Genomic DNA, 21,312 nt, shown 5'->3' with positions numbered 1-21,312 from the left:
CTGTCTCTCTCTGTCTGTCTCTGTCTTTCTCTGTCTCTGTCTTTGTCTTTCTCTCTCTCTCTCTCTCTCTCTCTCTCTCTCTCTCTCTCTCTCTCTCTCTCTCTCTCTCTCTCTCTCTCCTCTCTCTCTCTCTCCGTCAACAGAGAAAACATAACCGACATGTTTTTGTTTTTTTATGATTTCAGGATGTGATAGAAGCTATTGCAGAGAGTGCCTTCAAGACTTCGGACTACCCTGTTATATTGTCCTTTGAAAACCATTGTGGGTAAGTGCAGCTGTTTTGGGCTGAGAATGGTTTTCCTTTTGTGTTGATAGCATGTGTGAAAAAAATGCATTTGCTTTAACATGAGTTCCATATTTACAAACCTTTTATGGCATTTGCTTTGGGGGTTTTCCCGTTTTTCGTGTGTGTGTGTTTTTGTGGCTTTTTTCGTTTTTTTCTCATGTGATGTTACGATTTTTGTTATCGCAATGGTTATTGTGTGTTCCAGACCCAAACAGCAAGCCAAAATGGCAAACTACTGTCGGGATATATTTGGAGAGATGCTGTTGGATGCCCCTCTAGATTCACATCCGGTAACACTTTCATCTTTACTTTCCTTCTTTACTTGTTTTCTTTGTTTCTTATTATGTTTGAGATGTTGGCAATAAGCAGATTTAGCCCAGCGTGAGGTTCACCATCCTGAGTGAATTTCCAATAGTCGCTCTGACTACTTCTATATATATATATATACGACTTGTGTCTGTTCGCGATGCACGGCCAAAGTTCTCGATGGATCTGCTTCAAATTTGGTGGGCTTATTCAGAGAGACCCCGGACACAATCTGGTCGATGAGAATTTTCAACACGTGCTCTCAGCGCGCAGCGCTGAACCGATTTTAGTTTTTCTCTGGATCCATTTCCAGTAACTCTTCCTTATCTTCTCCAGTGTTTTCAACGTTTACCTCCCTTTCTTCGTGTGGCGTCAATCCATATTCCCGTTTCTATTTTTAGAAGGTCACTGTCGACAACGCTCAATCCATATTCCCGTTATACTATTTTTAGAAGGTCACTACTCTTCTCCAGTGTTTTGCGCGTTTATCTCCCTTCCTTCGTGCGGTGCGCCGGCAAAGCCGGCGTACACCCGGCAAAGCCGGGTATTCGGCTTGACTTTTTCCCGGCGCAGCCGCACCCGGCGAAGCGGGTATTCATCTAGTTCAGAATATAACATCACTTTCACTGGGTTAATTCGGGACAATGCTGAGATGTTGTTAATGTTTGCATTTAGCAATCAGCTGGCTGTTTGATGATTTTAAGTTGTTGTACAGTTGCACTACAGTCTAACATATCTTGCTGCAGTAGAACCCCCAATTTAAGACCCCCCCTTTTAAGACTCCCTCCTTTTTAAGACCTGATTTTCCCAGATTTTTGGAGGTCTTAAAAGGGGGGTTCCACTGTACAGCAGTGAAGTGATGCAGACCCTGTAGAGATTATTGATTGTTTATTGATTAATTTGTGTAATTCTTGCAGCTGAAACCAGAGGTTCCGTTACCAAGCCCCGATATGCTCAAGAGGAAGATCCTGGTGAAGAACAAGAAAAAACATTTCCACAAAGGAGGTAAGTTTTTGTTAAATATCTGTCATCACTATCTAACAATGTCATTCATCTTAAAATCAAGATGTCTCTGCTACTAGTACCTATGTCCATCCAGCCTCTTACCCTCTATAACTGCTGAAAGAACAAACAAGGAGACAGTCTTCGTTTGAACTTTTATTGACTTATTCAGAAATGTGTATTTTGATGGATTTTTACGTAATTTCTTTGTTGTCGATTGTGGTGTTTGCGGTGATGCTGCCGCTGCTGCTCTACTGTTGTTGTTGTTGTTGTAGTTGTTGTTGTTGCTGCTACTGCGGCTGATTAAGTCAAACTTAATGGCAAAGAGAGAGGAGAGAGAGAGAGAAAGAGAGAGAAAAAGAGAGAAAAAGAGAGAGAGAAAGAGAGAGAGAGAAGCATTTCCATCTGGTATAGCCATCATTAACGGCTTAATTTCTCTGCAGTAATCAGTTGATTTAATTTGAAACATTTTGCTTAAATGTTTGCCAACTTTCTTGACAGGACCACAGACGACAAAACCAATGTCAGCCGCCAAACTTGCCAAGGCAGAAGCTGCTGCTGCTGCAGCCAGACCCAAAACCAGCGGTGACGCAGAAGATGATGGGGGTAACTCAGACAAAGGTGATGGAGACGTCAGCTCCACCCCTGCCTCCCCCACAGGTGACATTTGTAATACTAATGATAATGAACACTTAATTATTGCTTCTTCTTGCATGAGCGCACGGCAATGTACAATGCACTCACGGACGCACGCACACACACACACACACACACACAGGCACGCACGCACACACACACAAACACACATACACACACACACAAACACACATACACACACACACACACAAACACACATACACACACACACACACACACACACACACACACACACACACACACACACACACACACACATACACACACACATACACACACACATACACACACACATACACACACACACACTCACACACACACACAGACATACACACACACACACAAACACACACACACACACACACACACACACACTCTCTCTCACTCATACAGTTAGCAGTCTATCAGTTTTTGGATTTTTGCTTCCCACAATAAACAACTCAGTTTTGTTAGATTTAGTTCAGTTTCTAAAGAGTATGGTAATTAACAGAAGGTTAATTTTATTGATGCAGTAAGTGTTTCCTCTTTCATTTATTACTCAAACTTGCATTGGTGATAGCTCAGTACAGAATTCAATATAATTTTTATTTTTGTTTAGAAACGGACGTTGCTCTTATTTCATTTTTATTTACCCAACGAGTGTTTGAAATAGATCGACCTACCTTGCCTGCAGGTCGCAAACCGAGTGGAACAGAATCTTCGCCCACCCACGGGGTCTTGCAGAAGGGATTGTCAGTGTGCAGCGAGGGGGAGAAAGGGGAACTGGACGTGTTCGACAGCGACAGTGACAGCAGCGACAGCGATGATGACGAAACCGTTGCCGTGGAGATGTCCGAGGAAGAGAAGCGGAGAAGACAGAGAGTCAAGAGAGATAAGGTTTGTATTGGAAGCTGTGTGTGTGTGTGTGTGTGTGTGTGTGTGTGTGTGTGTGTGTGTGTGTGTGTGTGTGTGTTTGGTTTTATTATTGGGTATGATGTGTTTGAGAAACATGTGTAAGTAATACTAATGGTTGATAATATGAAGTAATACACTGAAAGTGAAACTTTCGGGGTTGGAGGGGGGGCGGGGGGATTGGGGTGGGGTCGTGGGAGGCTTTTGGCAGTTGTTAAATCCCAGTTTGTGTTTCAATACTATTGTGTCGACCTGCTTTGGGAGATTCATTATGCTGTTAGTTTTTTGTGCATTTTTTTTTTTTATGTCTTGCCTCAAAGAGATTTCCATTCATGGTGCATTCAAAACTGAACATCAGTCTCCAGGAGACCAAGCCTTGTTATAGTAGATAGCCACAGAGCTAAATTTAGCATTGCCAGCACGAGAAACGTGAGCTACATCTGCCGCGTGCCGATGCTGGCCTTTTAAAACTAACAGATTTGACGTCTTGATTGACAGGGTACTGCAGGTAAAGAAGCAGAAGCTGCCCTGGAGATGTCAGCATTGGTGAACTACATTCAGCCCATTCACTTCCATTCCTTTGAAGCCTCAGAGAGTGAGTAGTTTGTTGGATTCTACCAGTTGAACTACATTCATCCCATTCACTTCCATTCCTTTGAAGCCTCAGAGAGTGAGTAGTTTGTTGGATTCTACCAGTTTAACTACCTTCAAGCCCATTCACTTCCATTCCTTTGAAGCCTCAGAGAGTGAGTAGTTTGTTGGATTCTACCAGTTTAACTACATTCATCCCATTCACTTCCATTCCTTTGAAGCCTCAGAGAGTGAGTAGTTTGTTGGATTCTACCAGTTTAACTACATTCATCCCATTCACTTCCATTCCTTTGAAGCCTCAGAGAGTGAGTAGTTTGTTGGATTCTACCAGTTTAACTACATTCATCCCATTCACTTCCATTCCTTTGAATCCTCAGAGAGTGAGTAGTTTGTTGGATTCTACCAGTTTAACTACATTCAGCTCATTCACTTCCATTCCTTTGAAGCCTCAGAGAGTGAGTAGTTTGTTGGATTCTACCAGTTTAACTACATTCAGCTCATTCACTTCCATTCCTTTGAAGCCTCAGAGAGTGAGTAGTTTGTTGGATTCTACCAGTTTAACTACATTAAATTACATATCTTACCCAACTCACATATAGCAATTAACCCATAGTTCAGTGCTGATACCGCTGTACGCGTCCCCTTAGCAACAAGGAAGACGCCTCTAAAAAAGAGTGACCGAGACCCGTAAGGGTATCCAGGCCAGCCCGTAAGGGAGGCTGCCTTCCATATGCGCGCGCATATGCCGCCATCTTGTCATTCTACTCTCAGCGCTCAGTGGAGCTGGTCGTGTTTGGTACGCTCCGGCTGTGTTTTCAGCCTACTTGCTTGGTCTTCCAGACCTGGTTTGTGTTCCCCTTGGTGTCTTCTTGTCTCCGGACTTCGCATTTGCTGTTGAGGTGAGATCTTTCCATTTTTTACCTGAATTTTGGCGGCATTGTTGGCTTGTTTTCGGACTTACAAAATTTTTTCCAAATTTGTTTGTGAGTTGTTTTCATCATGGCCGACAATGCGGACGGGAAGAGGTCAACATCTAAACATGTAGCTGCTTCGCCCTCTCCTGTTAAGAAAAGTTCTAGAAGTTCTAGAAGTTCTAAAACGCACGGCGATACGCCCGTGTCTCTTTCGGGTTCAGAATCCAAAAAATGTAGTGATGTTGTTGTTGGCGTGCCCGGAGTTTCCGGTTCGTCTGCTAAACCTACGGAGAAGCCCTTGCTCGGGGTTAAGCATGTTGTAGGGGATGTCTCGCCTGTAGGTTCTGGGCTTGCATCTGCGGATTTTGCTTCTTTGCTTTTGACATTAAGCTCTCAGGTTTCGGCCTTAGCGGCTGAAGTTTCGTCAACTAAGGCGGAGATACGTGCGCTGCCGGCAGGTGTCGGGGGTACGTCGTCGCTGGCCAGTGTGCGTTTGCCTCCCTCTGCTACTGTTACGAGGGCGGAGGTGCATGCGTCTCAGGATGGGATCTCTCAGGCTCCCGTGGGGTCTCCGGCCGGTGGCCGTTCTTCTTCACAAGGTATGTGCACTCCACGTGAGCGTTGTCTTGAGGGAGTAGCCTCGGGTCTCATCCCAGGTGAAAGTTCTGAAACATCGGCTGATATCCACCGCTTAGTCGGGGTGTCAGTGGGTGCTAAGGGCCCTGACAAGCGAACAGATGTTCCTATTCTTCCCGACTGTGGTCAGGTTGAAGGGCATCTGCTTCCGCCCAGGGGGCAGGAAGTTGGTGGTAGTATGGCTGGCTCTGGACTTGACTCTGTTAGTCAGTACGGGGACCAGTCTCCGGAGTGCATGGAAGGGCACGAAGGCTACCTGGATGACGGTGCCGCCTCTCAGGCTGAAGGTGCTGGATTCTTTTTGCCACGGCAGCTGCCAGATGCGGTGGCTCTGGCGGCTGGAGTGGCTTCGAAATATCTCGAGGAGGAGGTGGCGGTGAACAAATCTCAGTTTGTCCATCCTCCTTCTGCCTTAGGGGATTTCAGGAGTGCTAAGGAACCGAAAAGTTCGTTCCGATTCCGGGAGTCCCCCTCTGTGGCGGTCGAGATGTCGAAGGTTTTTGCGAAAGGTCGAGCTATGTCCGATGCCTTTCCGCTGTTGTCACAGCATGGGGAGGCGCCGGAGGTGGTGGGCCCCTGGTTGGCTAAAGCGGGTCAACACGTTCCTTGTTCTGCGCTCTCAAAGAGCTCTAAACTGTCGGTTCGTCCCGTCGCTCTACTTGACTCTTTCGCTTTGCCGAGATCAGTTCTACCGGTGACTCCGGAACTGCTTTCTCTGCGGGAGGACGGGTATGCCAGGGATAGAACAGTCCCTTACACGGAGTCTGCTCTTCAGGCTTTGGAGGAGACGGGTAGATCTCTGCTCGAGTTGGGTTCCGTCTCTAGTTCTCTCCAACGCTCTTTGTCTAGGTCTATCGCTTCATCGTTAGACTTGTTTGAGTTCCGTTACGACGCCTCCCAGGAGGATGTGACAACTCTGTTGGCGACGCTTGCCAAGGTCTCTCAGGAACAATTGAGCTTGGCAGCCAGGCTTTACGGGCATGCTGTACATTCCCGCAGAACTGCCTTTTTGGCGGGTTCAAAGATCCGAGACAGGGGTACCATTGACAGACTTAAGGTATCCCCGTTTACGGAAGGGTCGCTGCTGGGTACTTCCTCTTTGGACGCTTTGCAGAAGGAAACCCAGGACGCTAGGGATCTGGCTATTGCAAGGATTGCTCACCACGGCTTTCAGAAGGTTCAGAGCAAGCCTACCTCCCAGAGTAAGGCTCAGCCTTCTTCGTCTGGGGGGGGGCAAGATGCAAAATCAGTCCACCTCTTTTCGGGGTAGGGGGCGAGGCGCGCCTTACCAGAAGAGAGGCTCCTTTGGGGGTTCTCGGGGGTCGGGGCACAAGCCTCACCCCCAATGAGGGTCTCCCGAGCCACTATTCCCAGTAACCCCCGCCGTGGTGGCGGCGGGTGGCCCCTCCAGGGCCTTGGCCGCCTGGACACGCCTGGTGTCCAGCCGGTGGATTTTGGGAATAGTGCGTTCGGGATTCCGTCTCCTCTGGGCAGAGGGGAAGGCACCTCTGTCCAGGATACCTCCGCCTTTCAGATATCCCGTGGACCCGGAAGCCAAGTCAGCCGTTCATGCGGAGGTGGCTTCCCTACTCCTGAAGGGTGCGATAGAGGAAGTTCGAGATCGAGAGTCCCTCGGCTTTTACGGCAGGCTGTTCGTGGTGCCCAAAGCCTCAGGGGCATGGAGGCCTGTTTTGGACCTGTCCACCCTGAACAAATACCTACGGGTAGTCAAGTTTGTCATGGAGACTCCTCTCTCTGTAAGGGAAGCTCTGCGTCCGGGAGATTGGGCCACGTCGGTGGATCTCACCGACGCATATTTCCATGTGCTCATGCATGTTCAAGACAGGAAATGGCTGCGCTTTCTGTGGGGCGAGAAAGTGTTTCAATTTCGGGCACTCCCCTTCGGGCTTTCCCTGGCCCCCTGGATCTTCACGCTGGTCGTTCGCCAGCTTTGCTCCCTTGTCAGACAAGAGGGGGTACGCCTACGGGCGTATTTAGACGATTGGTTGAATCTGCATCAGGACCAGTACATGTGCAGAACTCAGACTGCGAGGGTTCTCGACCTGGCGGCTCAGCTGGGCTTTACAGTCAATCTAGGGAAGTCAGAGTTAGAACCATCCCAACGCTTCACTTACCTGGGCATGGATTTCGATACGGTGGAGTGGTTAGTCCGTCCCTCTCAAAAGAGGGTGGACAAGCTTCAGAACTTGGTTCGCTCGTTGAAAGGAAAGAGTGTGTCCACGGCCCGGGAGTTGTCCTCCCTACTGGGGCAGATGGAATCGATGGCTCCCCTTGTGCCTCTAGGCAGGGTCCACAAGAGGCCGTTTCAGGCGGCTTTGAGGAGGCAGTGGGACCAAGCCTCTCAGGGCTGGAATGTTCGCATAGGACTGGGGAGTTGGTTCAGCAACACTACAAGTGTTTGGCTGCTCCCCTGGGTCTCTCAGGGTGTTCCGATCGTTCCTCCGGCGCCGGAGAACATTCTTGTTACAGATGCATCCATGACAGGCTGGGGTGCTCATCTGGCCGATCAGACAGCCTCAGGTCTGTGGGATCTCTCCCTAGCTCCTCAGCACATAAACGTGCTGGAGCTGGAGGCTGTGTCTCTGGGTTTACAGGCTTTCCTGCCTCTTCTGGGGGGCAGTCATGTTCAAGTCCACACGGACAATACGACTGTGGCCGCTTACATAAATCGGCAGGGGGGCACACGCTCGCAGAAGCTGTCGGAGAGCGCTTGCCGTCTGTTGGTTTGGTGCAGCTCGCACAACATACTTCTCTCAGCGAAGTACCTGAAGGGCACGCTCAATGTTTTGGCGGATGCCCTCAGTCGGGGGGACAAGGTTCTGCACTCAGAATGGACCCTCTCCCACCAGGCGTTGGACCGCCTTTGGGTTCAAGTAGACAAGCCTTGCATAGATCTGTTTGCAACGAGATTCTCCACCAGGCTTCCCCTTTTCGTCTCACCGTTCCCGGACCCTCTGGCGTGGGCGGTGAACGCGTTGGATCTGGATTGGTCAAATCTGCAGGCTTACGCTTTTCCTCCGTTTTGCCTGCTAGGGAAGGTAGTAAGAAAAGTGGATCTGGAAAAGCCAGCGCTGGTGCTGGTTGCTCCTCTTTGGCCCAGCCAGCACTGGTATCCGGACCTTCTGCGGCTGGCAGTGCGCCCACCCATTCCTCTAGGCGTTCGAAGGGGCGACCTGTTACAGCCCAGGTCAGGGGTCCCGCACGAGAATCCGCAAGCGTTGCAGCTTCACGGCTGGATTCTGTCAGAATCGCTCTGCGTCGTGCCGGGGCCTCGGCCACAACTTTGAAACTGGTACAGAAAGCACACAGAGACTCAACTAGCTCCGTTTACTCTTCTCATTGGGCTGCATGGGCCAAGTGGTGCTCTGAGAATAAGGTTCAACATCTTTCCCCAAGGTCCATGGAGGTAGCCAACCACCTCTCTTGGTTGGCTAGTAGGGGGGTCTCTCCTTCTTCACTGCGAGTTAGAAGGTCTGCGATTTCTTCCACTCTTAGACAGCTCGGTCGCAAGATCAATCTTGACGGTGTCATTTCAAGCGTGCTTAAGGGAGCTGCCCTTGACGCAGCTCTCTCAAGATCACAGCTCCCTGCCTGGGATCTGTTTGTGGTTCTCCGTTTCCTTGCATCGGAGGACTTTGAGCCTCTCCGGTTGGCTAGTTTACCTAATTTGACGAGAAAAACTCTGTTTTTGGTCTTGCTTGCCACGGCTAGGAGGGGTAGCGAGGTGCACGCACTTTCTGGTCTCGCTAAAGATATTTCCCTGGAGAGGGATGGCTCCTACTCTTTGAGATTTACGTCTAATTTTCTCGCTAAAAATCAAAAGCCCGGTCAGGCTTCGCCTTGCATTCGTATTCCACCCTTGAGCGATATACTCGCTCCTGGAGACCCCGATCTGTCAAATTGTCCTGTCAGGGCGTTAAGCAGCTACCTGTCTAGGTCTTCGCCGATTCGCTCGGAAACTCAGAAATTATTGTTTATATCCCTCAACACTGTGCGAGCGAAGGATATCTCGAAGGTCACCTTGACTAAATGGGTTTCACTGACCATTAAGCAAGCGTATGGATGGTGGCAACGCCAGTCTGGCGAGGTCAGGGCGGTGCTTCCTCTTACGTCAGCCAGGACGCACGAAGCGAGGGCTTGGGCGTCTTCTGTGGCCGTGCTTCGCTCAGGGCGCCTATCAGAGGTCCTGGCGGCGGCTTATTGGAAATCTGAGGACGTGTTCATCAATTTTTATTTGAGAGACATTGCTGCAAGGCGGCAAGATGGCAGTGCGGCTTTGCCGGCTCTCGTGGCTGCAGGGCAGGTCCTGCGGTCTTAAGTTGGTAAGTACCCTCCTCCTATAGTAGCAATCTGCTATATGTGAGTTGGGTAAGATATGTAATTTAATTAAAAATTTTAGTAATAAATTTTCATTTGATTAATATACTTACCCAACTCACATCGTTTATTCCCTCCCGCCTCCCCGCTGTGGGGGGTATGGGGGTCTAAAAAAGTAGTGAGTTGGGCTTCGTGTAGAATGACAAGATGGCGGCATATGCGCGCGCATATGGAAGGCAGCCTCCCTTACGGGCTGGCCTGGATACCCTTACGGGTCTCGGTCACTCTTTTTTAGAGGCGTCTTCCTTGTTGCTAAGGGGACGCGTACAGCGGTATCAGCACTGAACTATGGGTTAATTGCTATATGTGAGTTGGGTAAGTATATTAATCAAATGAAAATTTATTACTAAAATTTTTAATTCATCCCATTCACTTCCATTCCTTTGAATCCACAGAGAGTAGTTTGTTGGATTCTACCAGTTTAACTACATTCAGCCCATTCACTTCCATTCCTTTGAATCCACAGAGAGTAGTTTGTTGGATTCTACCAGTTTAACTACATTCATCCCATTCACTTCCATTCCTTTGAAGCCTCAGAGAGTGAGTAGTTTGTTGGATTCTACCAGTTTAACTACATTCATCCCATTCACTTCCATTCCTTTGAAGCCTCAGAGAGTAGTTTGTTGGATTCTACCAGTTTAACTACATTCATCCCATTCACTTCCATTCCTTTGAAGCCTCAGAGAGTGAGTAGTTTGTTGGATTCTACCAGTTTAACTACATTCATCCCATTCACTTCCATTCCTTTGAAGCCTCAGAGAGTAGTTTGTTGGATTCTTTGCTTTTTCCACACATGCTTACTAGCATACATGTGCTTGACCTGTGTACTGTGTGTGTTGGCTCTTCTTTTCTGTCTGTGTTTTTTGTCTCTCTGGGTTTTTTTTGTCTGTTTCTGTCTTCCTGCCTGCCTGCCTGCCTGCCTGCCTGCCTGCCTGCCTCTCTCTCTCTCTCTCTCTCTCTGTCTCTCTCTGTCTCTCTCTGTCTCTCTCTCTCTCTCTCTCTCTCTCTCTCTCTCTCTCTCTCTCTCTCCTCTCTCTCTCTCTCTCTGAACATCATTGACAACCCTTTGAGAGAGAGAAAAAAACACTGTTTCATTTATTATAATTGTGATTGTATTTTCTGTTTACAGAGAGGGACAAATCTTATGAAATCTCATCCTTTGTGGAAACTCAAGCTACCTCCTGCCTGAAGGAATCACCAGTGGATTTTGTCAAGTATCCTTTGATTCCAAACTTTTTGTTGGATGGAAAGTTAGCTAAGTTTTGCTGTATGGAAAAAGGTAACATGCTGGTATGCCTTTGGAAAGGAAAAACTCAACAAGGAAATAGAATGCAGCCATACCAGGAATAAAAGGACACCCTTAAGATCAGCCAAGAGTTACATTTACATTGCAGGTGTCCTATCATATATGACAAGTAAAATTTTTTTAAAGTAATAGACAAATGGTAGTAATAAAATGGTGCTTGCCATGTCCCACAGGTACTTTGCCTATTAGGGACTATAGAGAATATTATACGATAAGAGACAAATGGACAGCAGAATGCAGGGATGTTGCTACAAATCCATACCTATAGGACAAATGTCCTGAGTTCTTCAGCATCAATAGGACATTTGACCGCTTTCAGAAAGTGTAATAGGACATTATCAATTTGCGCCAAACAGCTTATAACACATTCCATGGAATTGTTCCAAAGTCATGCGCCCACACACACACACACACACACACCCACGCGCGCGCGCTGTAGAACACACACATAATATAGTAAATACATCAACACAGTGTGCGTATAATGTTGTATTTGTTTAGTTTCAAAGAAACCACAAAAAAGAAACCAACATGAACAACTTCAGAGCTCTTACTTTGATTACAAACTGCATGATTTGGATAAAAGTTGAAAAACAAAATGATCGGTTTGATCTAATGCTGATCTTTTGCAGGCTTTAGTTTTGTTTTCAGCGGCATAATTCAGTGCTTCATCTCGTATCGAAAACAAAAGCAGACGACACATTTAGTCAGTTGGAGTTGTCTCCCGTACTCCTGTAGCATGCACTGATCTAAAAATAATCCACTATTTTTAGATCAGTGCGCTGCACCGAGACGGTTATACCCAAACGGCGCATACCGCAAATGGTTCGGGAATTCCCGACAAAAGAAACAAGTCGCGTAAGGCGAAAATACAATATTTAGTCAAGTAGCTGTCGAACTCACAGAATGAAACTGAACGCAATGCCATTTTTCAGCAAGACCGTATACTCGTAGCATCGTCAGTCCACCGCTCATGGCAAAGGCAGTGAAATTGACAAGAAGAGCGGGGTAGTAGTTGCGCTAAGAAGGATAGCACGCTTTTCTGTACCTCTCTTTGTTTTAACTTTCTGAGCGTGTTTTTAATCCAAACATATCATATCTATATGTTTTTGGAATCAGGAACCGACAAGGAATAAGATGAAAGTGTTTTTAAATTGATTTAGACAATTTAATTTTGATAATAATTTTTATATATTTAATTTTCAGAGCTTGTTTTTAATCCGAATATAACATATTTATATGTTTTTGGAATCAGCAAATGATGGAGAATAAGATAAACGTAAATTTGGATCGTTTTATAAATTTTTATTTTTTTTTACAATTTTCAGATTTTTGAGTCACTTGAGAAAAAGTGACTCTATGTAATCGGTCAGTGTTAGTCTGTCCGGCCGGCCGTCCGTAGACACCACCTTAACGTTGGACTTTTCTCGGAAACTATCAAAGCGATCGGGCTCATATTTTGTTTAGTCGTGACCTCCAATGACCTCTACACTTTAACGATGGTTTCGTTGATCTTTGACCTTTTTCAAGGTCACAGGTCAGCGTCAAAGGAAAAATTAGACATTTTATATCTTTGACAAAGTTCATCGGATGTGATTGAAACTTTGTAGGATTATTCTTTACATCAAAGTATTTACATCTGTAGCCTTTTACGAACGTTATCAGAAAAACAAGGGAGATAACTAGCCTTTTCTGTTCGGCAACACACAACTTAACGTTGGGCTTTTCTCGGAAACTATAAAAGTGACCGGGCTCAAATTTTATGTGAACGTGACTCATTGTGTTGTGAATAGCAATTTCTTCCTGTCCATCTGATGCCTCATATAATATTCAGAACTGCGAAAGTGACTCGATCGAGCGTTTGCTCTTCTTGTTAATGACCAAAGTCATTAATTAATTTTTAAGCCACCAAGCTGAAATGCAATACCGAAGTCCGGGCTTCGTCGAAGATTACTTGACCAAAATTTCAACCAATTTGGTTGAAAAATGAGGGCATGACAGTGCCGCCTCAACTTTCACGAAAAGCCGGATATGACGTCATCAAAGACATTTATCAAAAAAATGAAAAAAACGTATGGGGATTTCATACCCAGGAACTCTCATGTCAAATTTCATAAAGATCGGTCCAGTAGTTTAGTCTGAATCGCTCTACACACACACACAGACACCCACACGCACACACACACGCATGCACATACACCACGACCCTCGTTTCGATTCCCCCTCGATGTTAAAATATTTAGTCAAAACTTGACTAAATATAAAAAGATCCGCACGCGGCACTGGCAACTTCAGTGTCAGCTGAACACGAGAGCGTTCGGTCTTTTAGAAGATTTGTATCTTGAAATGAAAATTAACGAATATCGCGCTGTCCGAAGGAATGGCGTACACATCGGACAATGACCACGCTCAGGCTAAAACGATAGGACATCTGACCGACATGTGGCAATGTGAATCGGACATTTGGGGATTTTCATCGTTATATGTCCGATGTCCGACGCCTTATGACATCCCTGAGAATGTGTCATTTAATGGGAGGTGTTCTCTCATCAAAGGGACTTGGGCATCACAGGTACCACTTTTGAAGAAATGAATTATTAATTATCATTTTAGAAGAAATGATTTATGAGTTATCATTTGCTTGAGATTTAGCCACTTGTAAAAAACACGCCCACCCTTGACTCTGCCTAGCTACAACAAGCGGCAGTTGAGTCGGATCTACCCAAGAGGCACAAGGGTGGATTCCAGCAACTTCATGCCACAGGTGTTCTGGAACGCTGGCTGCCAGTTGGTGGCTCTCAACTTCCAGACTTTGGGTGAGCAACTTAATCCCTACTGGATGTGAAGATTCATTTTTTGATCCTTTTTGTGTACTTTTCAAGAAAAGTTCCTGCATTAATGTGCATACAGTCATAATTGGTTTGTTTGTTTGTTTGTTTGTTTGCTTAACGCCCAGCCGACCACGAAGGGCCATATCAGGGCGGTGCTGCTTTGACATATAGCGTGCGCCACACACAAGACAGAAGTCGCAGCACAGGCTTCATGTCTCACCCAGTCACATTATTCTGACACCGGACCAACCAGTCCTAGCACTAACCCCATAATGCCAGACGCCAGGCGGAGCAGCCACTAGATTGCCAATTTTAAAGTCTTAGGTATGACCCGGCCGGGGTTCGAACCCACGACCTCCCGATCACGGGGCGGACGCCTTACCACTAGGCCAACCGTGCCGGTGCATAATTGGTACTAAAATACATCTATGTTACTGCAAAGTGTGAAAAGAGATAAAAAGAACTGAACAGAATTGAGCTTTATTTTACAAGGATGAAGATTTAAGGTTGGTCCTTTTCTTACAATCAATCTTTCTTTGAGACGAACAAACAAAAAAAGAGGAGGACTGAGTAAGTGCTAGATCTATATGACCACTGTGCGAGGATGGGAGAGGGTGGAGAAGAAGAGGTTATGAAGAGAAAAAGGTTTTGAAAGGGAAGGAGTCTTAAAATGGGGTCTTCTTCTTCTTCTTCAGCGTTCGACGATGGCTGTGTCTAGATTCTTTGGCCCGTGATGGTGACGAAGTGGGCTGTAAAATGGGGTCAATTTACAGAGGTTATGAACAGAAAATCTGAGAAAACAAGGTCTTAAAAGGGAGGGAGTCTTAAAATTGGGGTGTTAAAAGGTGGGGGGGGGGGGGGGGGGTTCCGCTGTACTGTACATGCGAGAAGGGAGTTGAGACTTAGCAGGAGCAAAGATTTGAATTTGTCCTTCCAGACCTGGCTATGCAGATCAACCTTGGTATCTTTGAGTACAACGGACGGTCGGGTTACGTGCTCAAACCAGACTTCATGCGGCGTAACGACAGACATTTTGACCCCTTCGCTGAATCCACAGTGGACGGAATTGTGGCCGGCTCTGTCGCTATCAAGGTTTGTCTCTGAATTTATATTCAAACTTTTAAACACAGAAGTTTTTCAGGTTTTTTATTATTCTGTATTTTATTATGTTAGTAGAAGCAGTGGATCCGTAGGCTGAATTGTGCACCTTAAATATTAGTGTATTTTTCTGATTAGGATAATATTATTGGTTAAGGTTTGCACCAACATTACAACATGAGCACAAAAAGTACTCATTTTATTGGCCATGCACACACATGGCAGGTGTTGTCGGGCCAGTTCCTGAAATTATGTGAATGTTGCATGTAAAATGCTAATGATATTGGCCATGCACATGACAGGTGCTATCAGGCCAATTAGTGTTGCAGGTGCACATGACAGGTGCTATCAGGCCAATTAGTGTTACAGGTAAAATACTAATGACTGAGCATGCACATGACAGGTGCTATCAGGCCAATTAGTGTTACAGGTAAAATACTAATGACTGAGCATGCACATGACAGGTGCTATCGGGCCAAATAGTGTTACAGGTAAAATACTAATGACTGAGCATGCACATGACAGGTGCTATCAGGCCAATTAGTGTTACAGGTAAAATACTAATGACTGAGCATGCACATGACAGGTGCTATCAGGCCAATTAGTGTTACAGGTAAAATACTAATGACTGAGCATGCTCATGACAGGTGCTATCAGGCCAATTAGTGTTACAGGTAAAATACTAATGACTGAGCTTGCACATGACAGGTGCTATCGGGCCAGTTCATGTCGGACAAGAGGGTAGGGACCTACGTGGAGGTGGACATGTACGGTCTGCCCACGGACACCGTGAGAAAGAAGTTCAGAACCAAGACTGTCCCAAACAACGGCCTCAACCCTGTGTATGAAGACGACCCTTTCGTCTTCAAGAAGGTGAGTCACTTCTAGTCCCCGTGTGTTGACTGATGCCGATTTCTAGTTAAACCTAATTCAGACCTGGGAACCCACACAATTTTGCCATATTTTGTACATAAGATTTTTTAGAATACGATCAGTACGGTTATTTGAAAACAAATACGACGAGAAAAATTCCTGGACTACTTTTCTTCACGAGCGCATCCCGAAGCCGATCCAGTATTTTGACACATGATTACAGTTTGTGTCAGTGAACATTGAAAGAAGCATTTGTTTTAAATGTATTGGTAAACTTAATTTACGGTGCGATGGATGCGGGTGAAGCATATTTGAAGCACGGATGTTCAAATGCTGTGTGGAGTACACTCATTTTTCTGAAAATAGACCAAGTTTGTTTGAGTAAGCTCAAAGTGCAAAACAGGGGTTCCCAGGTGCTTATTCAGTGCTAAAATACATCTATGTTACCCCAAACTGTGAAAAGAGCTAAGGCCAACAACAAAAAATAGTCTGTTTACGGTATCCCGACCGACCCTATTTTTTCCGCGCGACCCTACACTTTTTTTTTGGCATTTGGGGAAAGAAAAAAAAATTAAATTAAAAAATTTGTTTTTTGGCAAAATAACTTAAAAATATGTTTTTTTGGAAGAAAACAAAAAAGAAAAAAAAATCCCGACCTACCGACCCTACTTTTTTTGCCTATGCTACCGTAAACAGACTTTTGTTGTTGTTGGCCTAACATAAATAAGGAGAGAAGATAAGGACTGAGTAAGTGCTAGATTCCATATGCCAACTGTGTGAGGAAGGGAGAGGAAGGAGAGGGGGGAAGTCTACAGTTTATACAGTCAAACCTGTCTATAGCGTGAACCCAAGGAATCCAAAAGTGGTCGCTATTGCAAGCTAAATTATATTTAAACAAAAAGATGATACATCAGTAACCAGATTAGTACAGGTAAATTATATGGAAGAATTAGATTCGTATGGGATCTTTTGAAGTGGTACAGTTCAGAGGCATCCTGCTTGCTGCCGCGCGAGCAGAGAAAATGTTCCCTCTTTATCTTCACTGCACTGGCAGCAAAACCCCTCACGCGGAGGTGTTTTCAGACAGGCCAGACACAGGTTGTCCCGGAGGTAGGTAGTTGTTTGCAAGTGGTTGTTATCAAGAGTTGTCGCCAGGGCAGCTTTGACTGTATAGTGTTGGAAGAGCAATGTTTGTCTTTCTGAGCCTTTTGTCTTCAAAAAGATAAGGGGTTCAGACTTGTACTAAATATATGAAGTCTTATATCGCGCGCGTATCTCCAGACTCGGACTCAAGGCGCAGGGATCTATTTATGCCGTGTGAGATGGAAATTTTTACGCAATACATCACGCATTCACATCGACCAGCAGATCGCAGCCATTTCGGCGCATAATTATCCTACTTTTCAGGGGGGCCTATTATTCCAAGTCAGACTTGTACTACATCTGTACTGACTGATGCAGATTTTATGTATTGTAACTTTGTTTGGAAAGTAGGGTTTGTCTGTCTGTCTTTCCTCCCATTCTTTGTTTTTTCTTTCTTTCTATTTTTTTTTTCTTTGACAAATAAGATAAACATTTGGTATCTTTCTTTTACCACAAAAAAAATGATGGGGGAGGTTATCGCAAGTTTATTTCATAACTTCTTTCATTTAGAGTTGAAATTGTGTTAGATCCTGTCAGAATTTATACTGATGTAATGGGAAAGCATTTATAGCGCTGTTGTCACTGCATGTAATCTCTATGTGCAGACTTAGAGATGGTAGCCATGCTCCAACCCCGTGTCACCACTGTGGCTCGTAAAAGGCCTCGGTCATTCTATCATAAGTGCAGTTGGCTGACACACCTGGGTAGCGCAACTCTGTTGCTGCCAGCTTTTCACTCGGAGGAAGCGTCACCTGAATTTCCTAGCGATGGGTCAATAAAGTAATAAAACTGAAAATGAAATGTTGATAATAACACCGGCATTGTCTATCACAGGTTGTGCTGCCAAATCTTGCCATCATCAGACTAGGGGTGTATGAAGAAACGGGCAAACTGATCGGACATCGAATCATGCCCGTTGAAGGGTTAAGGCCAGGTCTGTTTTTTCTGTTACGCACTTGCTGTCTTGTCCTCTTTTTATTTTTAAATTTTCATTCTTCATTTACATTCAAGATTTATGTTTATTGTTCAGTTCTTTGAGTGTTTGATTTCGATTCCTTTTTCTAAGAGGAAAAGAAGGTTTTCGCATTATGGCCCTTGTGTTTATGGTTTGTGTGGGTGCAAACTGATAATGATATTAATTGTGACTGGAAACATTTTTGGGAAGTGTTAGGTACAGACTACTTATTTCACACCGTTTATGTCCTTCAAGTGTCACTTTGTGAGAGAATCAGTGTTTACACCCTGTCCCAAGGAAAAATGGAGACTGTCTCACTAACCCAGCCATACTTCTTATGTCTATTTTGTGTGAATTTCATTTGTAGTTTTGGAGTTCACATGTGGAGTTCTTTTTTTAAAATTTTATATATATTATTATTTTTTTTCCGTATATACCGGTACACATAAACATAACATACAGCATACACAGAATTACACCAGCATAAGATATGATTGTCTTAGCGCACACACCATACACAGAATTACACCAGCATAAGATATGATTGTCTTAGCGCATACAGCATACACAGAATTACACCAGCATAAGATATGATTGTCTTAGCGCATACAGCATACACAGAATTACACCAGCATAAGATATGATTGTCTTAGCGCACACACCATACACAGAATTACACCAGCATAAGATATGATTGTCTTAGCGCATACAGCATACACAGAATTACACCAGCATAAGATATGATTGTCTTAGCGCACACACCATACACAGAATTACACCAGCATAAGATATGATTGTCTTAGCGCATACAGCATACACAGAATTACACCAGCATAAGATATGATTGTCTTAGCGCATACACCATACACAGAATTACACCAGCATAAGATATGATTGTCTTAGCGCATACAGCATACACAGAATTACACCAGCATAAGATATGATTGTCTTGGCGCATACACAGAATTACACCAGCATAAGATATGATTGTCTTAGCGCATACACCATACACAGAATTACACCAGCATAAGATATGATTGTCTTAGCGCATACACCATACACAGAATTACACCAGCATAAGATATGATTGTCTTAGCGCATACACCGTACACAGAATTACACCAGCATAAGATATGATTGTCTTAGCGCATACACCATACACAGAATTACACCAGCATAAGATATGATTGTCTTAGCGCATACACCATACACAGAATTACACCAGCATAAGATATGATTGTCTTAGCGCATACACCATACACAGAATTACACCAGCATAAGATATGATTGTCTTAGCGCATACACCATACACAGAATTACACCAGCATAAGATATGATTGTCTTAGCGCATACACCATACACAGAATTACACCAGCATAAGATATGATTGTCTTAGCGCATACACAGAATTACACCAGCATAAGATATAATTGTCTTAGCGCATACACCATACACAGAATTACACCAGCATAAGATGTGCTTGTCTTAGCGCATACACCATACACACGCACATACCTAGACAAGACACATACATAGACAATAGGGTGGGTGGTTGAAAGGACATGGAGGGGTGGGGGGGGGGGGTTAACTGGGGGTGGGGGGGGGAGGGGGGAGGGTGTATACATGAGGTTTAATTATAGGCGTAAAAGTACTGTATAATGTGTTATGAATAAATGGAACAGGGAGTATCACATTCAAAAATGTTCCTACATGTGGAGTTCTTAAGAGTCTTTATCCCCCACGTCCAGTGATACATGTATTTTAATCAAGAGTTGACAAAACTGAATATTCATGAATCAAAAAACAAGAAAGGTTAAACTTTATGGAATCTTTAATTTTGGGTATATATCAACAAAACAAATATTCACAAGTACTCGCCCTAGTGGTCTTTGTGGTGAACGGACATACAAATAACAATAATGAATTAAATTTTAGGGACTCTATGGCAAGTAGGCGTTGACTTCTATATGGCAAGAAGGCGTGGACTTCTCCATGACAAGTATATAGGTGTTGACTTCTCCATGACAAGTATATAGGTAAGGGGTTGATTTCTCTATGGCAAGAGACCAAAGGTCAGAATAGTTTTGAGTATAATTATGTTTGTCTGGTTGTTGCAGGTTATCGTCACGTCCCACTGCGCAACGAGTCTAACCAAGCCCTGATGTTGCCAACCATTTTTGTCTACATTGAAATCAACGACTATGTCCCTGATGGGCTGGCTGGTACGACAACATTGCTGTTTTAACCAGCATACTTTTTGTTTCTTTTGATTATGTCTGTTGTTGTAACAGAGGCACTTTTGCTTCTACATGTAATAAAGAGAATATGTCATTCTTGCACCTATACTTTTTCTCTATCTGTCTCTGTTTGTTACATCTGTCTGTCTGTCTTTCTCTCTTTCTCTAGATCTATCTCTCTCTCTCTTTGTCTCTCTCTCTTTCTCTCTTTGTCTCTCTCTCTCTCTCTCTCTCTCTCTCTCTTTGTCTCTTTCTCTCTCTCTCTATCTCTCTATCTATCTCTCTCGCTCTCTCTCTCTCTCTCTCTCTCTCTCTCTCTCTCTCTCTCTCTCTCTCTCTCTCACACACACCTTTTGCTTATGTGGAATTGAACATGCAAATGCACGTTTGACAGTTACACTGTATATTTCATATGCAGTTTCATGTGCAGGTATGTTGCTAGGAATTAGTGTCTTTGAAAAATCGGACAGAATTGCCGTAAAACTTGTGGCATTTTTTTTTTTTTTTTTTAAGTTTTAGGCATCATGCACCTTTCCTCGTCAGTGCAAAAAAAGTTTGTTAATTTTGCCAAACTGATGGAAAGTTAAAAACAGGCTTTGGTGTATTGGGGTTACACAGTCACTGTGACCCCTGATTTCTCTGTTTGCTAATTGTATTAATTGTATATATCGTGTAGTTGTTTGATTGAACTTGTTAAGGGGAAGCGCTTAATATAAATTTATGTTCCATTATTATTATTACTATTTGCGTTTGCAGCCTATGCTGACGCCCTGTTGAATCCCATCGCCTACATCTCCCAGTTAGAGAAACACGCACATCAGCTGGAGATCCTGACAGAAGACTTTGACAGCGATGTAAGTGAATGCACAGAACATTTGAGTTTTGTTTTACTTTTATGCTTTGTTTTTCATCTTTTGGATTTGGGTTGAATGCCGTACTTAGTGCAGAGCAGCCTGGTCTAAGTGAGTGTGAACAGCTCAGTCATTGGAGTACAAGTATTTGTGGGTAGATGTAATTAAACTGAAAAATAGAAAATACAGTGGAACCCCCCTTTTAAGACCTCCAAAAATCTGAGAAAATCAGGTCTTACGAAGGAGGGAGCCTTAAAATGGGGGTAATTTTACAGAGGATATGAACAGAAGGTCTTAGAAAACAGGGTCTTAAAAGGGAGGAAGTCTTAAATTGGGG

The 21,312-nt window shown here is 44.4% G+C and overlaps 1 protein-coding gene across 1 annotated transcript in view; it reads left to right on the top strand.

The window, feature by feature from the left end:
- The window catches only part of LOC138951854 (1-phosphatidylinositol 4,5-bisphosphate phosphodiesterase classes I and II-like), a 140,131-nt gene that overhangs the window by 83,218 nt on the left and 35,601 nt on the right, over window positions 1-21,312 (top strand). The window contains exons 9-21 of the mRNA XM_070323414.1: window positions 186-265; window positions 492-576; window positions 1,510-1,597; window positions 2,096-2,254; window positions 2,925-3,127; window positions 3,641-3,737; window positions 10,811-10,895; window positions 13,679-13,803; window positions 14,756-14,910; window positions 15,625-15,789; window positions 17,767-17,866; window positions 20,005-20,109; window positions 20,881-20,978. Of these exons, the coding sequence (XP_070179515.1) occupies window positions 186-265; window positions 492-576; window positions 1,510-1,597; window positions 2,096-2,254; window positions 2,925-3,127; window positions 3,641-3,737; window positions 10,811-10,895; window positions 13,679-13,803; window positions 14,756-14,910; window positions 15,625-15,789; window positions 17,767-17,866; window positions 20,005-20,109; window positions 20,881-20,978 (1,545 nt within the window). The remainder of the gene's footprint in view (window positions 1-185; window positions 266-491; window positions 577-1,509; window positions 1,598-2,095; window positions 2,255-2,924; window positions 3,128-3,640; window positions 3,738-10,810; window positions 10,896-13,678; window positions 13,804-14,755; window positions 14,911-15,624; window positions 15,790-17,766; window positions 17,867-20,004; window positions 20,110-20,880; window positions 20,979-21,312) is intronic.

Source organism: Littorina saxatilis, linkage group LG17 (assembly GCF_037325665.1).
Source record: "Littorina saxatilis isolate snail1 linkage group LG17, US_GU_Lsax_2.0, whole genome shotgun sequence".
Classification (NCBI taxonomy): Eukaryota; Metazoa; Mollusca; class Gastropoda; order Littorinimorpha; family Littorinidae; genus Littorina; species Littorina saxatilis.
Note: the sequence above shows the minus strand (reverse complement) of the source record. Positions and strands in the feature narration are given on the sequence as shown.